General features: G+C 47.3%; 1 protein-coding gene across 1 annotated transcript in view; it reads left to right on the top strand.

Annotated features, from left to right (window-relative positions):
* Window positions 1–19,470, top strand: part of syt7b (synaptotagmin VIIb) — a 121,307-nt gene that overhangs the window by 28,207 nt on the left and 73,630 nt on the right. Inside the window, exon 2 of the mRNA XM_029256183.1 lies at window positions 12,572–12,675. Coding sequence (XP_029112016.1) covers window positions 12,572–12,675 — 104 coding nt within the window. The remainder of the gene's footprint in view (window positions 1–12,571; window positions 12,676–19,470) is intronic.

Below are 19,470 nucleotides of genomic sequence, written 5' to 3'. Positions count from 1 at the left end.
GTGTGTGTGTGTGTGTGTGTGTATGTGAGAGAGAGAGAGAGGGGATGCAAAAAGGCAGCAGTTCCCCATTCCAGGCTCAGTTATTCAATTAAATTCTCATTTGAACCATCGAGTGTGTAATGAGACCTCTGATAATTCCGTCTTGGTCTTGAAGGCGGAGTGGTGTACCACGTGTTACCTGTGTAACAGGTCTGTGCTGATTGGTCGGTGGGACTCCCATCGTGTAAGGGCGCTGACCCTAACTCAGCCCTTGTCCTCGTGCCACTGTGTCTGTTGGGGGACTCCCTGTAGACATTCAATCTGTCTGGAGTTCCCTCTACCTCCCCCAGTCATGTTACAGTTCCCATCGTCCTCTACAGGTCTCCACAGAATTATGCAAGCCATGTAGGTAGACGTGGGACAGGAATACGCTGCAGCGCACCGTGTTCGTGTAGGACCGGCACTTCGTGGGCTGAAGTCTGATCCCCTTCTCCCTGTATCTCCCTGTCCCTCTCTTTGATTGTCGTCTCCTCGCTTAAGGACAGAGTCTTTGTTCCCACATGTACGGACCTTAAATGGAACAATAGGTGGGAGGCGGGAGTGGGACTGGGAGGATGCTGCAGGGAGGGCGCAGTCTCCGCGCGCTCGGCGCAGTGACTGATCTCCAGACCTCGGAAGATGCGCCGAGGGCCGAGGCAATGTGACCTTTGCAGCTCGCAATAATTAGAACGCTTATGGATGCACCGATTGCCGGGGCGTGGAAGGGCGCGCGTGCGGCCGTGTCTCACGTACCGCGGTGTGCTCCGAGGGAACCTAAGGGGGAAAAAAAAAAAAAAAACACACCATCTTATCTTTCCAAATGCAAGGAGGCAGCAGTATGAAGTGCTGCAGCCACCGGGGCCCTGGACGTCTGCCTGGAGGGGCTGTGTTTTGAGTCCCAAGTGTTGTCGAGGGGGGCACTTAATCCAAATGGCTCCTGTGAATGGCCAGCTGCATAAACAGGTAATTTTCAAAAAGCAAGAAACATATGTTGCCCATGGCAAGGACACCTGCCAGGAAAATAATTTATGATGCACGATTTCTGAAATGTGTTACTGGATTAGTTTAGATTCTGAGCCCCCTTTTTTTTTTTAGCCATTTTTAGGTCTCCATTATAGCTGGCTGTCCTCGTTGCCTACTGTAGGTTGGCAGGATTCCTTCAGAGTTGTGTGTGCGTGTTGCCGATGCTCCAGATCGGCTGATTTTCTTTTTTTTTGTTTTTTTTTTTTTACAATCCGAGCTCAGATGACGTCGTCCGAGGAAGCTAATGACTGGAGGAGCGGCAGGACTCTCGTTGGTCCTCCAGTCAAGAGACGACCTGCAGATGTCTGTTTATGTTGCAGTCCTCTGAGAGATGGATGCCTGCATAAGCCACCCCCCCTTACTGTGGAACATGACCACTTGCTTTCCACTCGTCACACTCCGTAAATGCATTTTTGATTTATTTACAGGGAATAAAGACCATTGGCTTAGCTCTCCGGTAAATGGGAGGGAAAATTATCACTGGTTCCCCTGTCGCGGGAGGACGTGATCAATATAAAATTTCCGCATGCGAATTATTCATTGTGTCGCTGAATTTGATAGTAGAAAGGGGGGGAAGGAGCTGTGTGCTCGACAGGGACGCCACATGAAAGAGCGGTCATCTTTGTTTTCTAACCCCCACTGAATTTTGGACCGGGGTGTGGGGAGCCCCTATTTCATTGCTCGGGTAACAAGTGCAGCTCAGCCGAAGATCAATCTCGCGTCCTCAATAGCCATGACCTGCCCAATCTTTTGGAAAGAGCGATGATTAGCTTGCCGACCTCAAGACCCCGGTGAGGGGAACCAATCGGGGTCTTGCTGCAACTCCGGTCGCCATTACAGGGCGCTCTCGTCGACCCAGTGGGCCCTGAGACACGACTGAAATATCAACGAGAGTGGAAGAAATTCAGGTGTACATGCAAAGGCATCGCAGCATTCTTAGGTTACGGGTTCGAGACCCTGTGTGAACTCCAAGGCTCAAGATCTCATTCATTCATTCATTCATTCACGGGTAGTGTAATGGTTAAAGCTGCTGCCTTGGGGCCCTCAGGGTTGAATCTGGCCTTATACTATAGTACCTTTGAGCATGATATTTACCCTAAAGAAATCACACGGCTGTTTAAATGGGTGAATAATTGTAAGCTGCTTTGGAGAAAAGCATCAGATAAATGTAAATGCGTTTGTTCAGGCATGCAATGCAAATTTCTGGCGTCCAGCACATCAGTTGTTTACGTACTATATCAAAATTAGTGATCATATGTCTTCTGTATTCTATAAATGGCCTGATCGCTGGTTCCGCATATGCTAATGTAACCTGTTGGCATCAAGTCAGAATCGCAGCACTCAGACACTAATGCAGCAGACTGTTATAAGAATCTCCAAGCCTTGCCAAAAATAAGAAGAAAAACAACAACAAAACAAAGACCCTCAAATTTATATTCTGGAGCTGTGACTGTCGGGGTCGGTCGGACTAGTACCGTACTGCAACAATTTTTTTCGGTCTCAAACATCTGTCTCCTCTCAAAAACTTGAAAAAATGACGCCTAACCTTGGAACCACCATGGGGTGTTATATACCCAAGAGTAACCAAGGCTATTTTTCAACCTTCATCATCTACTGAAAAATGGCAAAAAAAAGAAATACATTTAAAGGGCGGGAGGGCATCGCCAGAACGTCCTTGATGATCTGAACACTGAAATGAAAATACCGTAATTTACTATACAGACATGCATCGCTTCATGACGGGGATACATTCTGAGAAATGCGTTGTTAGGCAATTTCGTCGTTGTGCGAACATCATAGAGTGTACTTATACAACTTAGATGGTATAGCCTCGATCATAGAGCGTACTTATACACACCTAGATGGTATAGCCTCGATCATAGAGTGTACTTATACCAACCTAGATGGTATAGCCTCAATGCAGTCAAGAGATGCAGTAAACACGAGATTTATGACGCTGCATCACTCTGTTTTACAGTAAAATTTTTTATAAGTAGAAAGAGTACATTGTAAAATAACAATTAAAAGTACAGTATAGTAAATGCATAAAGCAGTAACATAGGTGTTTATTATCATTATCAAGTATTATGTACTGTACATAATTGTATGTGCTATACTGTACTTTTATATGACTCTCAGCGCAGTAGGTGTGTTTACAGCAGCACCACCACGACCACGTGAGTAACACGTTGCACTACGGCGTCGCTAGTCCATAAGAATTTTTCAGCTCCTTCATAATGTTATGGGACCACCATTGTGTATGTGGTCAGTCGTTAAGCAAAACGTCGTTCAGCAGCGCATTACTGTTTGTGGAGTTGCGGTATTTGTTGAGGGTGAAGGACATCTAACGTGTGTGGAGGGGGGTGGGTCTGGGACGCCAAACTGCACTGTTGAATCTTCTAGAGGTGTCGTGAGCCTAATTCAACGAAATGCCGACGAAGGCAGGTGCCCACTTGACAACCTCAATGAAATACCCATGTTGGTACTCTGCGGTTGTGTTGCATGGTTGGTTGGTTAGAGAAGGTAGTTAAGCTTCTTGGTCTCGAGTCATGGAGATATAAATTGGCAATGCTGGATGTTCTCAGTGGCTTCATGGTGACGTTGGTTGGACTGGGTCTTCGTGTACAGCTGTTGTAATGTATGCATGGGGTAAAACATCTTGTGATGTGTATCTGGAAGGTATTCCGATTGGCCGAACCAGAGGCTCCTTATGGCTCTGTCTCTGGACGTAGGCTTGCGAAACAGAGAATGAAGCGGGGACACTTTTTATGGGTGCTCGCCTTGCTAGTCGGGGAGGGACGCGCACGTCCAGACGAGGCGTTTCTGGAGTCGGCCTTCCTCCCCAGCAGCACTGAGCTCTGACTGCTCGAGTGTTTGTTCGGCCCTCTCGTATCCGTGCGTGCTTTGAAAAGGGCTCCGTGGGGGACGGACGCGCGGGCCAGACGGGCCCTGATTCGCAAGCTCTCCGCAAAGCACCGAGTGCGACCGGCGCTCTCACCATAAATCACCGAGAGCGCGCTTCGTTTAACTCCGAGTTTTATGCCCTTTTGCTAACAGGTCTCCGAGCGTGTTAGTGCGAAGCGGGCTGTAATGGAGCACTGGCATTTGTTCTCAACAAATGGCGTTTGTCCTTTTTTTTTAATTCTCAAACCTGCGCCAGGTCTTGGTTTCTTCATAGCTTTGGATTCAAATCCTGCCCGAAAGCCCACGTGAGACCGGCGGAAACTCAAAATACAGCACGAAGCCCTGTAATAGAAACCCCAAAATAGTTGCACTCGACAATTTTTTAAGCGTTTTATTTCTGAAAACAGTTTCGGATTTGTTTGCGTTTCTGGCGTTGGCGGAGCCGCGCAGTTTCTCTATCTGATGTGGTTTTTTTAACGTTTTGGCGCAGGAAAAAAAAAAAGAAACTTTTAATATTCAAAAAGTGTCCATGCCAGACGATGATTAGACTTGAAACACGACCTCGGCCCCTCGCTTCAATATAATTAATTTATCCCATCCAAAAAACTGCCATCCACTTCTCCCTGCCCTTTTTATTCTCCCTTTTTTATTCTCAGCTCTCTCAACTAAAGCCACGTTTCTATAAGTCCTGCCAAACCTCAGTGTTGCAGTTCCAGTACTTTACTACACATGGACATGGGCTGTAGACGTGCCAACTTTCTAATACAACGGTTTAAAAATAGCAGATCAATTAAATTGATTTTAAAGCCCCTCCTACTGAGTCTAAAGAAAGACGTGCGTTTATTACAGTAAAAATCCTGGTACATAAATAGGTGGCGTCCAAACAAGCCATCCGGGAACAAGCCCACGTCTAGGTGATTGTAGAGCCGTTAAAAATAAAATTTTAAAAAATGAAATATTTTAAATCACAGAAAGTGAGAATCAGTACGTTAGTAATCATATTATTAATAATTTGCGTTATATTGCTGGAAACTGGAATTGGAACAAATTTCAGTGATTCAGAGAGAAAATCTTGAATACATGATGGGGTGAAGATGCTGGCCTGAAAAACATGGATTTGAGGTATAGTATACCGTAGTACATTTTATTACAGTGGAGTATCAGGTGTGGATATGCAACGAACTCTATGGACTACAGCCACCTGTAATTGTGAGCAGCACCATGTGAAACGGTACAGAGTGCAGTAAAAGGTACTGTGGTTTACTGTAATACAAGGTGCACATTTATTTGGCAGACGCTTTTCTCCAAAGCGACTTCCAACAAACTCTATGTAGTGTTAACAGCCCACACACCTTATTCAGTGTGGTGACTTACACTGCTAGATACACTACTTACAATGGGTCACTCGTCCATACATCAGTGGAACACACACTCTCTCTCTCTCTGTCACTCACACACTATGGAGGAACCTGAACAGCATGTCTTTGGACTCTGGGAGGAAACCAGAGCACCCGGAGGAAACCCACACAGACACGGGAAAGACATGCAAACTGCACACAGACTGAGCGGGGATGGAACCCATATCCTCTCGCACCATCCAGGCACTGTGAGACAGCTGTGCCACCATGCCACCCCACACAAAATATGCAGCAGCGCAATGCGTGGTAGTGCGGTATAGTACAGTGTATTGTTACTGTAAGAGTGCAGAATGGTACTAGGTGTTCCAAGTACTAGAGTGGTGGAGGGTGCTGTGGTGCAGGTAGGGAGGGTGGTGGTGCTGCTGCTCAGTGATCTGTTACTTTCCAGCAATAATAGATGGAGGGATGGACAGATAGCGCAGGGAAGCCAGAAGGTGGTTGGAGGTCATTTCATAGGAAAGGGACCCTGGACTGTGTGTCACTCACCCAGTGGACATAACTCAGTAGGAGTGGCTGTGTTGCTGAGGTCAAGGAGTGGCCAATTGCTTGGAGTCCTGCCTAAGGAGGAGATGGCCTTCCAGCCGATGCACAGGAGGTTCATCACACCTCCTCTGCCTGGGGGGGGTCATCGCCCACCGTTCCTCAACACACAGACATACACACCTGACCATAGTTCGCTTCCACAAGCCGTATTGATCCGTCCTAAAGAGGACAGCATGGGCTCCCTTGAAGCATAATCGTTACATCTATGTGACATTTTTCCCCCCTCTACAGCCACTCACAATCATTTACCCATTCATACACTGTATTAGAGCAATTTTAGGGTAAGTGTCTTGCGCAAGGCTACTACAATCCAGGGGGGAATCAAACCTACAACCTTTGGGTCCAATGATTGGAGCACTAAGTACCACACTACCAGCTGGCCGTAGCGACTGCTATTAATAACTGGACTGCACACTGTTGAGCAACATTTAGGGTTAGGGTTTTCTTTACGTTTAGTTAATTTACATTTATTAATGTCACTCACGCTTTTTTTTCCGACGCGTCTTAAGATGTCGAGCTGCTTACACCGATATACACTGATACAGGGTATTGAGGGCAGGATCATTTTCGACAGGTTTTTCAGGTGTGCTGAGTGGGAGGGCCCTGGGGGGGGGGGGGCTGTTGCCAACCACCATACTAGCAGCTCTCGCCTTTTTTCGACCTGTTGAACCTGCGAGAGCTGTAACCTGACACCTCCCTCTCTTTATACTCCCCCAAGCAAAATAGGAGCCTGGGAAAGACAAAGAAAAAAAAACAGTCAGGCTGCCCCCCCACCCCCACCCCCACCCCCCTCCATCATCCAGGACCCATCTGTGCTGATTCCGCCTGGCTGATGAGGGTCAGCATGCAAACCGGGACCAGGAGGCGTGTTTCTTTAGCCTCGGCGGAGACGGAGAAGACGACAGCCTTCGCCCAGACGGTGTCTCTGGCGTCAGAGTCGTTGCGGGGCGGAGATGTGCCGTGGCAGGTGTGTTCGCTGCCTCTGCTCTGCCCGCGGCGTCGGCCTCATTAGCGGCTCGCTTTAGCCCAGGGAAACGGCGCCTCGTTCCTGTCTCCACAGAAGGTGTCTTTCACCGCGATCGCTGCCCCGGTCCCGGCGGGATGTCTCCCGAGACTCCCTTCTCCGCGCTTTCCCTCTCCGATCCGGGGGTGGGACGCCTCTCTCCCGCGAGATGCACGTGGGCGCGCCGCTGCTTGCCGTTTACGCCGCGCACTTCTACCTCTTCCCGGCTCTGCTCGCCACCGTTGGCGCAGCTCACGAGACGCACCGACGTGCACGTGCAAACACACTGGCGCGTGCGTGTGTGCACAGTCGCGAAGGCCCACACCCAAAATTGGTGTATTTTTATGGTACGTGCTGCTTAGCGACTCATGTTTCACAGCCACAACTGTGGTATACCAATAGTACAACAGGTGTTGCCAAAGCAGTGTAAACGTAGTGAAACCCACGGACTTCCTTAATTACACAATGTGACGGAATTAAGATTGATCGGATTAATCATACTTTTGGCATTACTTTGTACTATATGTCAGTTTTTTAAAAAAAATACTCCACATTCTTGAAATCAGCAAATTTTGGAGAATTTTGGTACCGGGTTCCGAGCACCAAATATTCCGGTACCTTTTAGATTCTGATGCTTTCTAGAATGTTTTGGTACTTTCTAGAATGTTCTGGTGCCTTCTGGAATCTTCCAATGGAGGAAGAACTAGTAGTATTTTTGTAATCAGTAAACTGTAACTAATCATAATCTATGCAAAAATTAATGTAACTAAGAACTTTGAACAATTTTATTGCGTTGGGTTATCATTTGCTACTGGGATCTGGGATCAGATCTCTAATTAATAGGACCACATGGCAATTACTACACAATACTGTTATAGGGAGGGAATTCAGCTAAAGTTTTGCAGCACATACAGTCACCCACCCCATCACCCTGAGATATGAGCAGTCGGCTTATGGGAAGTCAAAGTTAACGATGCTCTCATTTAATTCCCCAGCTTCGTTCTATACCAAATTTCGCTTCGGCGTGCATCTCAACAGCCAAGCGGCACGAAACTCACAGTGATATTTTGGCTTGCGGTGCTTTAATTTCTTAGCTTCCATTATATTTCCATTTATTTGTTTGGCAGATAGGGGGCGCGGTGGCGCAGTGGGTTGGACCGGGTCCTGCTCTCCAGTGGGTCTTGGGTTCGAGTCCCGCTTGGGGTGCCTTGCGACGGACTGGCGTCCCATCCTGGGCGTGTCCCCTCCCCCTCCGGCCTTATGCCCTGTGTTACCGGGTAGGCTCTGGTTCCCCACAACCCCGTATGGGACAAGCGGTTCTGAAGGTGTGTGTGTGTGTGTGTGTGTGTGTGTGTGTGTGTGTGTGTGTGTGTGTGTGTGTGTGTTTGGCAGATGCTTTTCTCCAAAGCAAATTCCAATGAACTCTATGTAGTGTTATGCACCCACACACCTTATTCACCACGGTGACTTACACTGTTAGATACACTACTTACACTGGGTCACTCATCCATACATCAATGGAACACACTCTCTCTGTCACTCACACACTATGAGGGGACCTGAACAGCATGTCTTTGGAGTGTGGGAGGAAACCAGAGCACCCAAAGACTTACATTGCTAGATACACTACTTCCACTGGGTCCCTCATCCATACATCAGTGGAACACACACACACACTCTGTCACTCACACACTATGGGGGAACCTGAACAGTATGTCTTCGGACTGTGGGAGGAAACCAGAGCAGACACAGGGAGAACATGGAAACTCCACACAGACTGAGTAGGGATCAAACCCATGTCCTCTTGCACTACCCAGGTGCTGTAAGATAGCAGCACTACTCATAGACCGTACTTGCTAATTCTGCCCGTTATAATCTCAGTAATCGTGACCCCCCCCAACATCCAGCCTATCCAAACCACCTCGACTTGTTTGATCAGCATGAATTCATTTGCATTGTTCTCATTGGTATCTTTCATCTTTCACTTATGTTTTGTTTTGTTTTTTGCATTAAAGGTAGAATTAATAGATGTAATTAATAAAAGTGTTGCCTCTTTTGTTTTATTTAGAATGTTTAGAGCGCAGATACACAGCCATACAGTGTAAAAGAGCAGTTAAAGAAGAGACACTGTATTATTACATTGCGAGGACAACTGGTAGGGTTGGGGTTTGTGCTGCTGCCTTTTGACCCAAAGGTTAGAGGTTTAAGTCCCAGCAGTAGTACCCTAGAGTACGGTTCTTCCCTTAAAACTGCTCCAGTAGACTCACCCGGCAGTGTAAATGGTTAAATAACTGTAGGTAGTTTAAGTTACATTGGAGAAATGATAACTAGTGGTAACTAGTACTTAACCCATTTTAATAGAATTTGGTGATATTTTAACATAAACGGGGTCCGTTTTGGGCTCAGGAGTGCATCTTTTTTTTTTTTTTAACTCTTAAAGCTAATGGTAATTATGTACTTTATGGATTTATGAGACCCCCCTGCTTCTTAAAGGACAGCTGCTATCTTAGGGGTTAGAGCCCCTACCTTTGCATCTGAAAGTCACACGTTTGGTCCTTGTTGCTGGGTCTCATGTCCTTAAACAAGGTACTTACCCCAAAGTGCTCTGGTAGAATTACCCTGCTGTATAAATGGCTAAATAATTGTAAGCTTGTGGTAAGTATAACCTTAACTTTGTAAGTCACTTTAGAGAAAAGTGGCAGCTAAATAAATAAATGTAAAGATTATTTCAAGAATGAAGTATCTACCTAAGGTGGAGGAACCCTGTTTTCGTCTTATAAACGAATCGAACAATATCATACGAACCACATGCGATCCTTTTGTTCCTTCTCCGCAGACAAATGTGCAATGGCCTCTGTAATAATTGGAATTTTGTTTTATTTCTTCATTATACTGTAATTTGAGGCCTCTCGAGCCGCTATGCCGATTAAGGCTCTCCCGTGTTAGGCGCTGTAGACGATTTTGTGCGAAATGGCATTAACCCTCTCTTAAACCTTTTAAACCACATTTGATCTTAAAAATCACGGCCAGGATACGAGAATTCATTTCATACCATTTTTAGCAGAGACCTTGCTCTGCCTCTGCCTGAATCACATGCTGTATTAATAGACTCGGAATTGCAATGGAGCAAAATGTATTTTATGATGCTTTTTATTTGGTGTTGGCCGCGCTGCTGTAGGTGTGATTGGAAAGGATTGCGGCCGCGGACTCTCTGCCAGACTGTGTTCAATTTAGCACAAATACAGGAGTTTCATCCTATTCGAGGTTTACCAGCTGCTTCTGTCCGTGGCTGTCGCTCACTCCCTGCTCCTGTGTGCTCCCGCAGCACATGACTCAATCTGCGAGACCTTTTCTCTCCGCGTTGCATAAATAAAAACACATTTCCCGTCATCCGCTAACTTCACAGAAGGCGTGTAGATGTGATTTTTTAAACGTATTTTCCCCAGATGCGAATTAGCGAACCAGCTGTAATTACTGACTCGTTTAGACAACTTTGCTGACTTCGTTTATTTTCGGAGATGTACGCCTCGGTTTCGGAGGGTGTCGGTCCAGCTGTGCGTCGCCCATCTCCCGCCATTGCCCTCCATCCATTTCCACCCGGAGCGCTGCTTCCAAGCGCACCCTGAGCGTGACCTTCAGAGCTCTGTGTCCATCCTCACCCGGATTCCAGCGACCAGAGCCCTGCCTTCACGCTAACCCAGAACCTGGCCTTCGGAGCCCCGTCTCCAAGCCAACACTGACACACAGCCCCCTCCTTGCCCTGAGCATTGGAGCCAAATCTTGGGACTGTCCTCTCTTATTATCTGCAGTGAAGACGGGATTCAGCCTGGCAGCGGCTGCCTGGGTCCTCCCAGGGCCCCTCAAAGCTGAAACCTCATTAGGCAAGGTTGACCCCGACGCCACACCTGGACCAAGCGCTGATGTGTCAAGGAAGGCGCCCCGCTTGGTCTGACAGTGACGGGACAGAGGTGACGCTATGAGCAGTTTAAAAATCGCAGCGCCGGACACATTCGTGTGTTTGCGGTCGGAACTGCGCTGACAGGTTTCCGAAAGAGCTTTGAACGGAGGCTGTGATGTGATCGCGCCTGACGTGGCTGCCCGGCTCCTGCATATTTGAGCGCGGTGTCTAGTGAGCGGAGCCGTGGCACTTGTCCAGTTTCGGCACCATCGTCGCTGCGGCACGGGCACAGCGTTGGCGCACCACCCCCGCGAGTCCCTTTTGGCCCCCAGCCTCAATCCTGCGGCCTACCAGCCGGTGGCCCTCCCTCGTGGTCTGCCCTCGCAGCAACCCCCAGCCCGTTCCGGGAAAGTGCCACAATCCCACAAATGACTGACTCCGCTGCCAGTAATGTGTGCATAGAAAAGCAATTGCCCATCACCAGTTCAGATTCACTCCCAGCATGCTTTGGGGGTTTCAGGTGGCGGCGGGGCTGCTAACCGTCATCAGGAGACCGAGCGAGGTAGAACCGCTCCGTGGTAAGGTAGATTGTGCTCCGTTTCTCCTCGCATGCGCCAATTAGTCTGGCAGTATTGTCCGCGCTGTTCGAATAGCATTCGCTAAAAAGATGTGGGAGAAGCAAGTGGGGGAGACAGAGAGAAATAGAGGGAAAGCGAGAATGGAGAGGGCGAAAAAAATAACTGTTGACTCCTCTGTCAGTCAAGGTGTTTAACTAGCTTTCATGTCTCTGCATCATGCTCGATCTGCTGAGAAATTAACAAAGGAGCGCGGGAAACAGTGCGCACGGAAAACAATGCGCGAGCCCACCATAAGGATACACATAATTACACAATGCGTGCAGCTGATTGAATTGGTTCTCCGTATAATGACTGCTCTCTGCCTGTGCGTGACGGTGCTCGCGACAGAAACGCACAAACAGCCCCGAGGCATCACCTCCTCCTCGCACTGACAGATCCCTCTTTTTGGGTTCCCTATGACGAATAGAAAGAGAGGGAACAACGGCGCCATCCCACTCATCCCTGCTCTTGCCTCCTTCCGCTCTCATGCCCACCCTCTCTTGGCTTTACAGCAGCAGCCATAAATCACGAGTTTCCGCCTTCTGCTGGCTCTTCCTCTCCCGTCTCCTGCTCTCCAGGCCTCCCTCCCTGCCTCTCTTCATTCCGCTGTGGTTTACCTCCCTCTGGATTCCATCCTTGCTGTAAACAGGCAATGGCACCGGTTCGTGACAGCTGTACGTGTAACTGGTAATTTTGTTCATTTCTGGAGCCGTTCGCATTGGCGGTAACTCAGAAGCGTAGTGACAGCTCCAGTACTCTCAGCTCCAATGTGTTTCGGAGACAAGAGCCTAGAGTGCAGTAAATATTACTGCAGAATGCTGCTGTTCCATGTGGTCAGTGTCAGTGCCTTGCAACACCCCATGACATGGTTAGCAAGATCCAAATATGGGGAAACACAGGTGGGCACATAAAAGTGGAGTGTAGCACAGCTGGATACAGTACAAGGGGGTGAAGGAACCGATGGGTACAGTGCAGAGGGACACTACACATCTGGGTAAAATGCGGTATACAACAGTGAGGTAAGCACAGTAGGGTACTGTGAGACACAGCGCGGCTTTATGGTACGGCGCAGTTCGGTGGGGCGCAGCGCAGTTCGGCACACTACGATGCAATGAAGACACTGACCCCTTTCTGTCCTCTTCCCCAGGTTCTGTGTCCCTCAGTGTGTTCCTGGTGTCGCTGGCACTCACCGTATGTGCCGTATGGCTGGTGGCGCTGTGTGGGGTCTGTAGCTGGTGCCAACGCAAGCTGGTGAGTCACATACACACCTCAGGCCCGCACATGGTCACATCTTACCTGTGCATAACACAGAGCCCCCATCCAATCCACCTAGGAGCACTGAGTATACTTTTTTTACCTTTTTAATCCATATCGCTCAGAATATCTCTCTGTACAGGTACACGTTTAGGGTTAGGGCTGGGGTTTGAGTTAGTACACACCTTAACCCTAAGCCTAACCCTCCAGCCATAACCCTAACCCACACACACACACACACACACACACACAAACACGATACAACTCATGAAAAGCATATGCAAAAAAAAAAAAAAAACAGAAAGGACTCTCATTTCTCTGTCTTTCATCTTTTTTTTTTTTATTTAAATTGTGCCGGGGAGACCAGCATTTGTACCACTCACCCTTGTTTCCCACTGTAAGACGACCTTGGACCTTAAAAAATTTTAAAACAAACTGGTGTCACACGTCAACATTCCTTATGCCTCTAATGGCCTCTCGTCAGTTCTTCTCTGTTCAGTTCGAAAACATTCATGATACGTCTTGTATCTATGTGTCTTTTTGTGTACCTGTTTGATGGATGCATTATATTAAAAAAAAAGAAAGAAAAATAACCTTGTATAGCTTTCGGATGATATCTCTCCAGCATTAAAATTTCAACGACGAGGAGTGTCTGCTATTAAAATTTAGAGTTTTGAGCAATAGCGCTGATTCCACTTTTCCAAGAACAAAGAGACCAAGCGAGGACTGCACAGAGAGGCTGTGATATTGACGAAAAAAAGGAAACCACTGGAGTGCCCGTGGGTGTGCGTTGGTCAGGTGGACCACAGATGTGCCCCCGCTCGGGGATCCGGAGGGACGTGCGGCCCGGCCTCCCCTGCGGCTGTGCGTGCCGATCACCGAGGTTAAAATGTGATTGATGAAGGGGAGCCAGGCGTTCACTGAACAGCCAAGTGCCCCTCCTCTCAAGTTGTTTCTTTAGTTTTGCATGCGTTTCAATCTAATTGAACAGAGTCATGCAAGTGTTTGGAAAACTCAAGGTTGCAGGTGAAGGACTTTTTTGGCAGCCCGTCGGTCCTTGTATTAGAAAGGCTGCGGCACCTCGGTGGATCCACGGCTGATGCTTTGCCACGCTGACACGTCCTCCTCGTCAACGCGAGTCAGCAGGCGCTCGGAGAAGACGAAGCGCCCGTAATCTTCCGAAGGTCGTTTAGATAAGAAATTTCTTTTGCAATGCGATGCGATGGAAAATAACGGAAACGCGGGCGGCCGCCCACGCCGGTAATGTTTTGCCAGGTTTTCTTGTATCAAAACTTACACAACATATTTTACTTTTTTCCAAATTGCAATGAAAAACATAAAAGCTTTTTATGCCTTGATAAAAAGCAATCTTGCCTTGTAGAAATTGTGTATGGATTTCTGTAGTCTCACTATCGTTTTTCGATTTGCAGGTGAGTGAATGGATGCGTAGGTGTAGCGGTGCTCAGTTTGTGTTTGCCACTGTGTTGGCTTAAGGAACACACACACACACACTTACAAAGAAGCGGACGCACGAGAACTCACTTGAGACACTCATTTCCTCAAACCCACACTGTCTTCCATCCAAGATTAACGCTGCAATCCTAATTAGCGTTTGACCTCTGACCCCATGGATGAGCTGCTTCACAGAGAACTGTGGGTTGCTGTTTTTGGACCGTTGGAAATAGAAGCCTGGCTTACGCATCAAACAAACAAGCAGCTTGTACTCGAGGGGAATGAAAGAGGATGTCAGATGGCGAACTTGGAGCACCAATACTTACAATAGTCTTCGTAGGCCTTCCACCCCTCCTGGGGCGTAGGCTGCCAACAAGAGCTCTCCAGGCGTCACTAAGAGCTGAGATGTCATGAAGTTCCTTGAACTGAAGCAGAAACCTTTGCGAACTGGCGGAAGCAGTAAGACATACGTTGACCGGAGCAATAGAACTGAAGCAACGCCATCGAAAGAAGTACCGAAGCAGAAGCGCTTATAGAATGAGTGATGCAAAAGTTCTTAAGCAATGGGACCCACACAAGGTCTAGAGCAGAAGCAACTATGGATTGACTGGAGCAATAAGACTGAAGCAATAGCATCCACACAAAGACTAAAGCAGAAGCCCCTGTATAATGATTGAAGGAACGGTAGTGGAGAAATGGCTTCCACGCAAGGACTGAAGCAGAGGCACTAATACGTTGACAGAATTAGTACTTATATACAGCCATTCTCCCGACATACGCCCGAGTTCCGTTCCGACCGACCGGTCGGATCTCGGAATGGACGCGAGTCGGACGTACGTTAGCATGGCGTGTAGAAGTCGGATGCCTGTACGATATTCTTTTATCCTGCTCAATCTCCATCGTGATTATCTCGTTTTTTATTAACCAGCTTTATTAATTGACGATTTAGATGGTTCTGTAGTTTTTTTTTTTACCCTTTAAGATTCTTTAGCTAATGTGTCATCATTTTTATTTTTTTTTTTACGTTACGCAAGTTCTGTCGCGATTATCTCATTTTTATTTAACCAGTTTTATGAACTGACATTTTTCTTAAATCACTCTATGGTTTATTAAAAAAAAGACTCTTTGGTTTATTTTTTACCTTCTTAACTTAGTCCTTATATGATTTCACCAAACACAGTACAGTAGCACATTTATCATTCATTAGTTTCTGTTTTATTATTTTTAAAATACCGTTCTTCTGCATCATTTACTGAATGGCAGCTGAAAGCGAGAACTGAGAGGGATGCTGTGATGTACGCAATGCTGGGATATCGTCTGACGGTCAGTATTGTACGCGCACAGCCGTTAGCACTGGTGGATGTACGACCGAGCATAATTTTTATATTTACAAATATTTTTTCTTTATTTTCAAAAAAATTTTTTTTGGTCGTATATATTGCACAATAATTATTGCGCAGAAAACCTTTTTGCACTACCACTTTAAATCTGTTTACGTTTCTATTTATTGTACCAACCACACCACTGCACTTTATTCCATAGTGTTTTTAGTTTAGTAGCTAGTTATTGTGAACTGTACCGTAGTCGTAATATTATATGTTGTATGTGTTGTCCTCTGTGCCACACCGTGGTCGACGAGAAACGCTGTTTCACTCCGATGTATGTTCTAAACATATTGTGGAAGTGAGAATAAAGTTGACTTGGACTTTGACGTAGGGATGGTCGTAGTCGCATAGGTCGTAAGTATGGAGAAGCTCTATTGACAGTAGAAATAGCACTAAAGCAGTAGAAACCACCGACCGACTGAAGCGCTGGAATTTGTATTCGACTAAAGCAGCAGCTCTTGCGGAAAGAAGTGGTACTGCCTGAATTCTGACCGAAGCAGCAATCGTACTGAGACTGAAGCAACGGATCTGAACCCAACACTGGTACACGGACTTAAACCATAGCATTCGTGTGACGACCGAAGTACAGTCAGCAACCGTGCTTCATCAAAAAGCAGCAAACCTGAAATATGAGGTAGCTCAACCTCGGGTCCAAATTCCAGTCACATTTTAAAAAGTTATCGTCCTGTCAAAGTAACAAAGAAGGCAGTACATAGTGATGGGTGTGGCTGTAAAATAATGTCAAGGTTTTTAAATCTATGTGCTACAAGCAGGTGTACAGTCATGCTAGGCTGGGCTATTGGAGTTCGGCAAACCTCGGGTGAAATGCTTGAATAGGTGGTTATGGAGTCCTTTCCTGAAGACTGAAGGCTGAGATCGTCCCACCACTGAGGGGTTGAGATTTAAGAGATGCCCTTGTGGCTTCCAACCCCAACATGGGGTAGGCATTCAGATTATCCAGTGCAGATCATGGAGATATTGATTTGGTCTGTGATCGGTGAAGCAGTCATACCTTGACTGAAACAACAGAACAACTCACTGGCTGAAGCTTTGCCCGCAGGTGACCATCTTCAGACAAACCAACACCCTGAATGCCAGTGGATAATATTTGAAGGTCAATAACTTCACTGATGTCCTTATACCTAAAGATGCCTTGATTCCATTCTTGACAAAGCCTGAACCATGGACAACATATCCATTCATAAAACATGGGCACCTACAGGCGTGAGCCATCTGTTCAGCCATGCGCTTGAGGTATGCTAGTAATGACCTCCCAAGTGCACTACTAATGCAAGCAATACACTAGCATCTTGCTGACTGTTACAGACATACCCCAAGATACACCCATTTGGGTTACAAGAACTCATATTTACAAGGAGCTTCATTTAATACCCCTCCTGGATCTACAAGGTACCTCCTTGCCTTTACAAGGACCAAGGTTGGATTTCCTGTTTCCTTATAGCTGAGCGCCATGAGACAAGAGCCACCATAGAGTCTTCTTACATTAACATTTACCCATTTGGCTGCTTTTCTCCAAAGCAACTTACAATTTTTTACCTGGTTATACAGCTGGCTGATTTTTTACTGAGAAGTGATTGAGGATATGTACCTTGCTCAAGGGTTCTGTAGTCATCGTCATCATCAACGTCTTCCACCCCTCCTGGGGCATAGGCTGCCAACAAGGGCTCTTCAGGTGTATGTCATGAAGTTTCCTTGTTGGCGTTTCTCTAGCTAACAAGGTTTTTTACGGTGTAGGGTAGCTAGCCCCATGTCCACCCCTCCTCCTTTCTCAGGCGGACTTGGGACCGTCCATGGCGGAGTTGGTTCTATAGTGGTAGAAAGGATTTGAACCTGCAGCCTTCAGATCCAAAGGCAGAAGCTCTTTCTACTCCACCATCAGCGGCACCATCTTCAGAGCTCATTTAGCTCGTGCTGCGTTAATTTCTCAACATTTATTCGCTCTTGTTTGCTAGTTGCACCTATTATCCATCCAGTTTCAGTAACAGTTTGTCCTGAGCAGGGTCGCCGTGGACCAGAGCCTATCCCGGAAGCACTGGGCGCAAGGCTGAGGGTGGGTACACCCTGGACGGGACGCGAGTTCATTGCAGGGTTGCACCGATTATAATCTCAGTGACCATTGGACCCCGTTGGACTGTCCAAATGATCTCGGCTTGTTCCGTTCACACACATTCACTTACATTGTTTTCACTGATTTCTTTTGTCTTTACAGTCATGTTTTTTGTTTTAAAGGCTTAATTAATATACATATACACACACACACACACACACACACACACACACACACACACACACACACACACATTTTCAGAACCGCTTGTCCCATACGGGGTCACGGGGAACCGGAGCCTACCCGGTAACACAGGGCATAAGGCCAGAGGGGGAAGGGACACACCCAGGACGGGACGCCAGTCCATTGCAAGGCACCCCAAGCGGGACTCGAACCCCAGACCCACTGAAGAGCAGGACCGGGTCCAACCCACTGCGCCACTGCGCCCCCCTTAATTAATACATATATACTGAGTTTCACATATATGTAAGTTAAGTGTATAATGCATAATAGATAAGAAAGACCTGAATGAGCTAAGGTGGACATTCATATAGCATTACAGAGTCATTAATGAAGGGAACCTGACTTGTGTTGTTTTATGGTAACTGATGTTAACTATATTAATAATGCGTCTGCTTTAATGGGACTTGGTGATACCTTTGCATAAATTATGCTAATATAAGGACTGAGGAATGCACAAAATTTTTTGCCATCGACAACTAACGATTATTTCGACTTTGAGTTGTGCAGATCCCCCTTATGAACGGTCTTTCAGGAACAAATGACCTTTTCAAGGTGGGGGAACTCTTCACCTCCGCATAATCGACTCACTCTACCTACAGGGCTCTTTGCAGACAGGTCTGCAGACACCTCGGTGTTCTCATGCCTGCAGGCGTTTTCCTCAAGGACAGAGAGGGCGGACAGACGCGCGAGGGAACAGGACGGCCAAGGCGCAGGGACGCGTCGGATGGCGACGGGGGGCGAACGGGAGCGCTCCTCCCTCACTGTGTGTTTGAAATGTTGCAGGAGAGGGGAGACCACTGGGAGCGCGACAGCAGCAGAGCACTTCCGAGTCCAAGGTGCAGCTTGTTTCGACCCCACACCTGTCTATGTCACACGGCAGAAGCGCGTCGGTACAGCCCTGCGTGGCGCCCGACTGCACGGCCGTGAGCCGAGCCCCCGCCGGCATGCTCTCGCGGGGGGCCACTCTGAACAGGCTTACGGGGCTCGTGGTGCCGGGCAGTGAAATGACAATCTCACACCCCCGCTCTTCACATTGTCCTCCCTTAGATTCCTTTAATTACGAGTGATAAGGTAAGCACTCGGACGCTTGGAGTGAGGCTCAGCAAGTCACCCAGTAAGCTCTTCTCTTCCCGATTCTGAAATGCGATGGGTTCAGATTGAGCGGAAGGGCAGGAATGTGTGACAGAGTTCCTCATTTAAATGTCTATTTAATTGAATATGTTTCTTTTTTTTTTAAACCGAAATGGGGCAATGAGTGATTCACATGCTGGATTGAGGGCAGGGTGTACCGGCACCTCACGAAGCCTGACTCGGCTTCGATTTCAAGTGCTGCGCAGTGGGAATTTTACCTCTGTTCCAGCACAGGCTATAATTCCAACACTAGGGTCTTCGGCGTGCAAAAGAGCAGGAAAATTGCAGTGCTCTCCTTATTGTTCTCGTCGTGTGTTCGTACACGAAAATATGGATACCGTGGTAAAGCAGTCCGGTGGAGACCGTCAAAAGTAGGGAACAGCACTGGGTTGGAACACAGTGACAAAAAAAACACAATATGGTGATATTGGGGTTCAATATGCTGGTAGTGGGCCTCAACACTGTGACCTGGGTTGGAATACAGTAACAAAAGACAGCAACATGGTGATACTG

This window comes from Scleropages formosus, chromosome 11, assembly GCF_900964775.1.
Source record: "Scleropages formosus chromosome 11, fSclFor1.1, whole genome shotgun sequence".
Taxonomy (NCBI): Eukaryota; Metazoa; Chordata; class Actinopteri; order Osteoglossiformes; family Osteoglossidae; genus Scleropages; species Scleropages formosus.
This window is presented reverse-complemented; position numbering and strand designations above follow the sequence as displayed.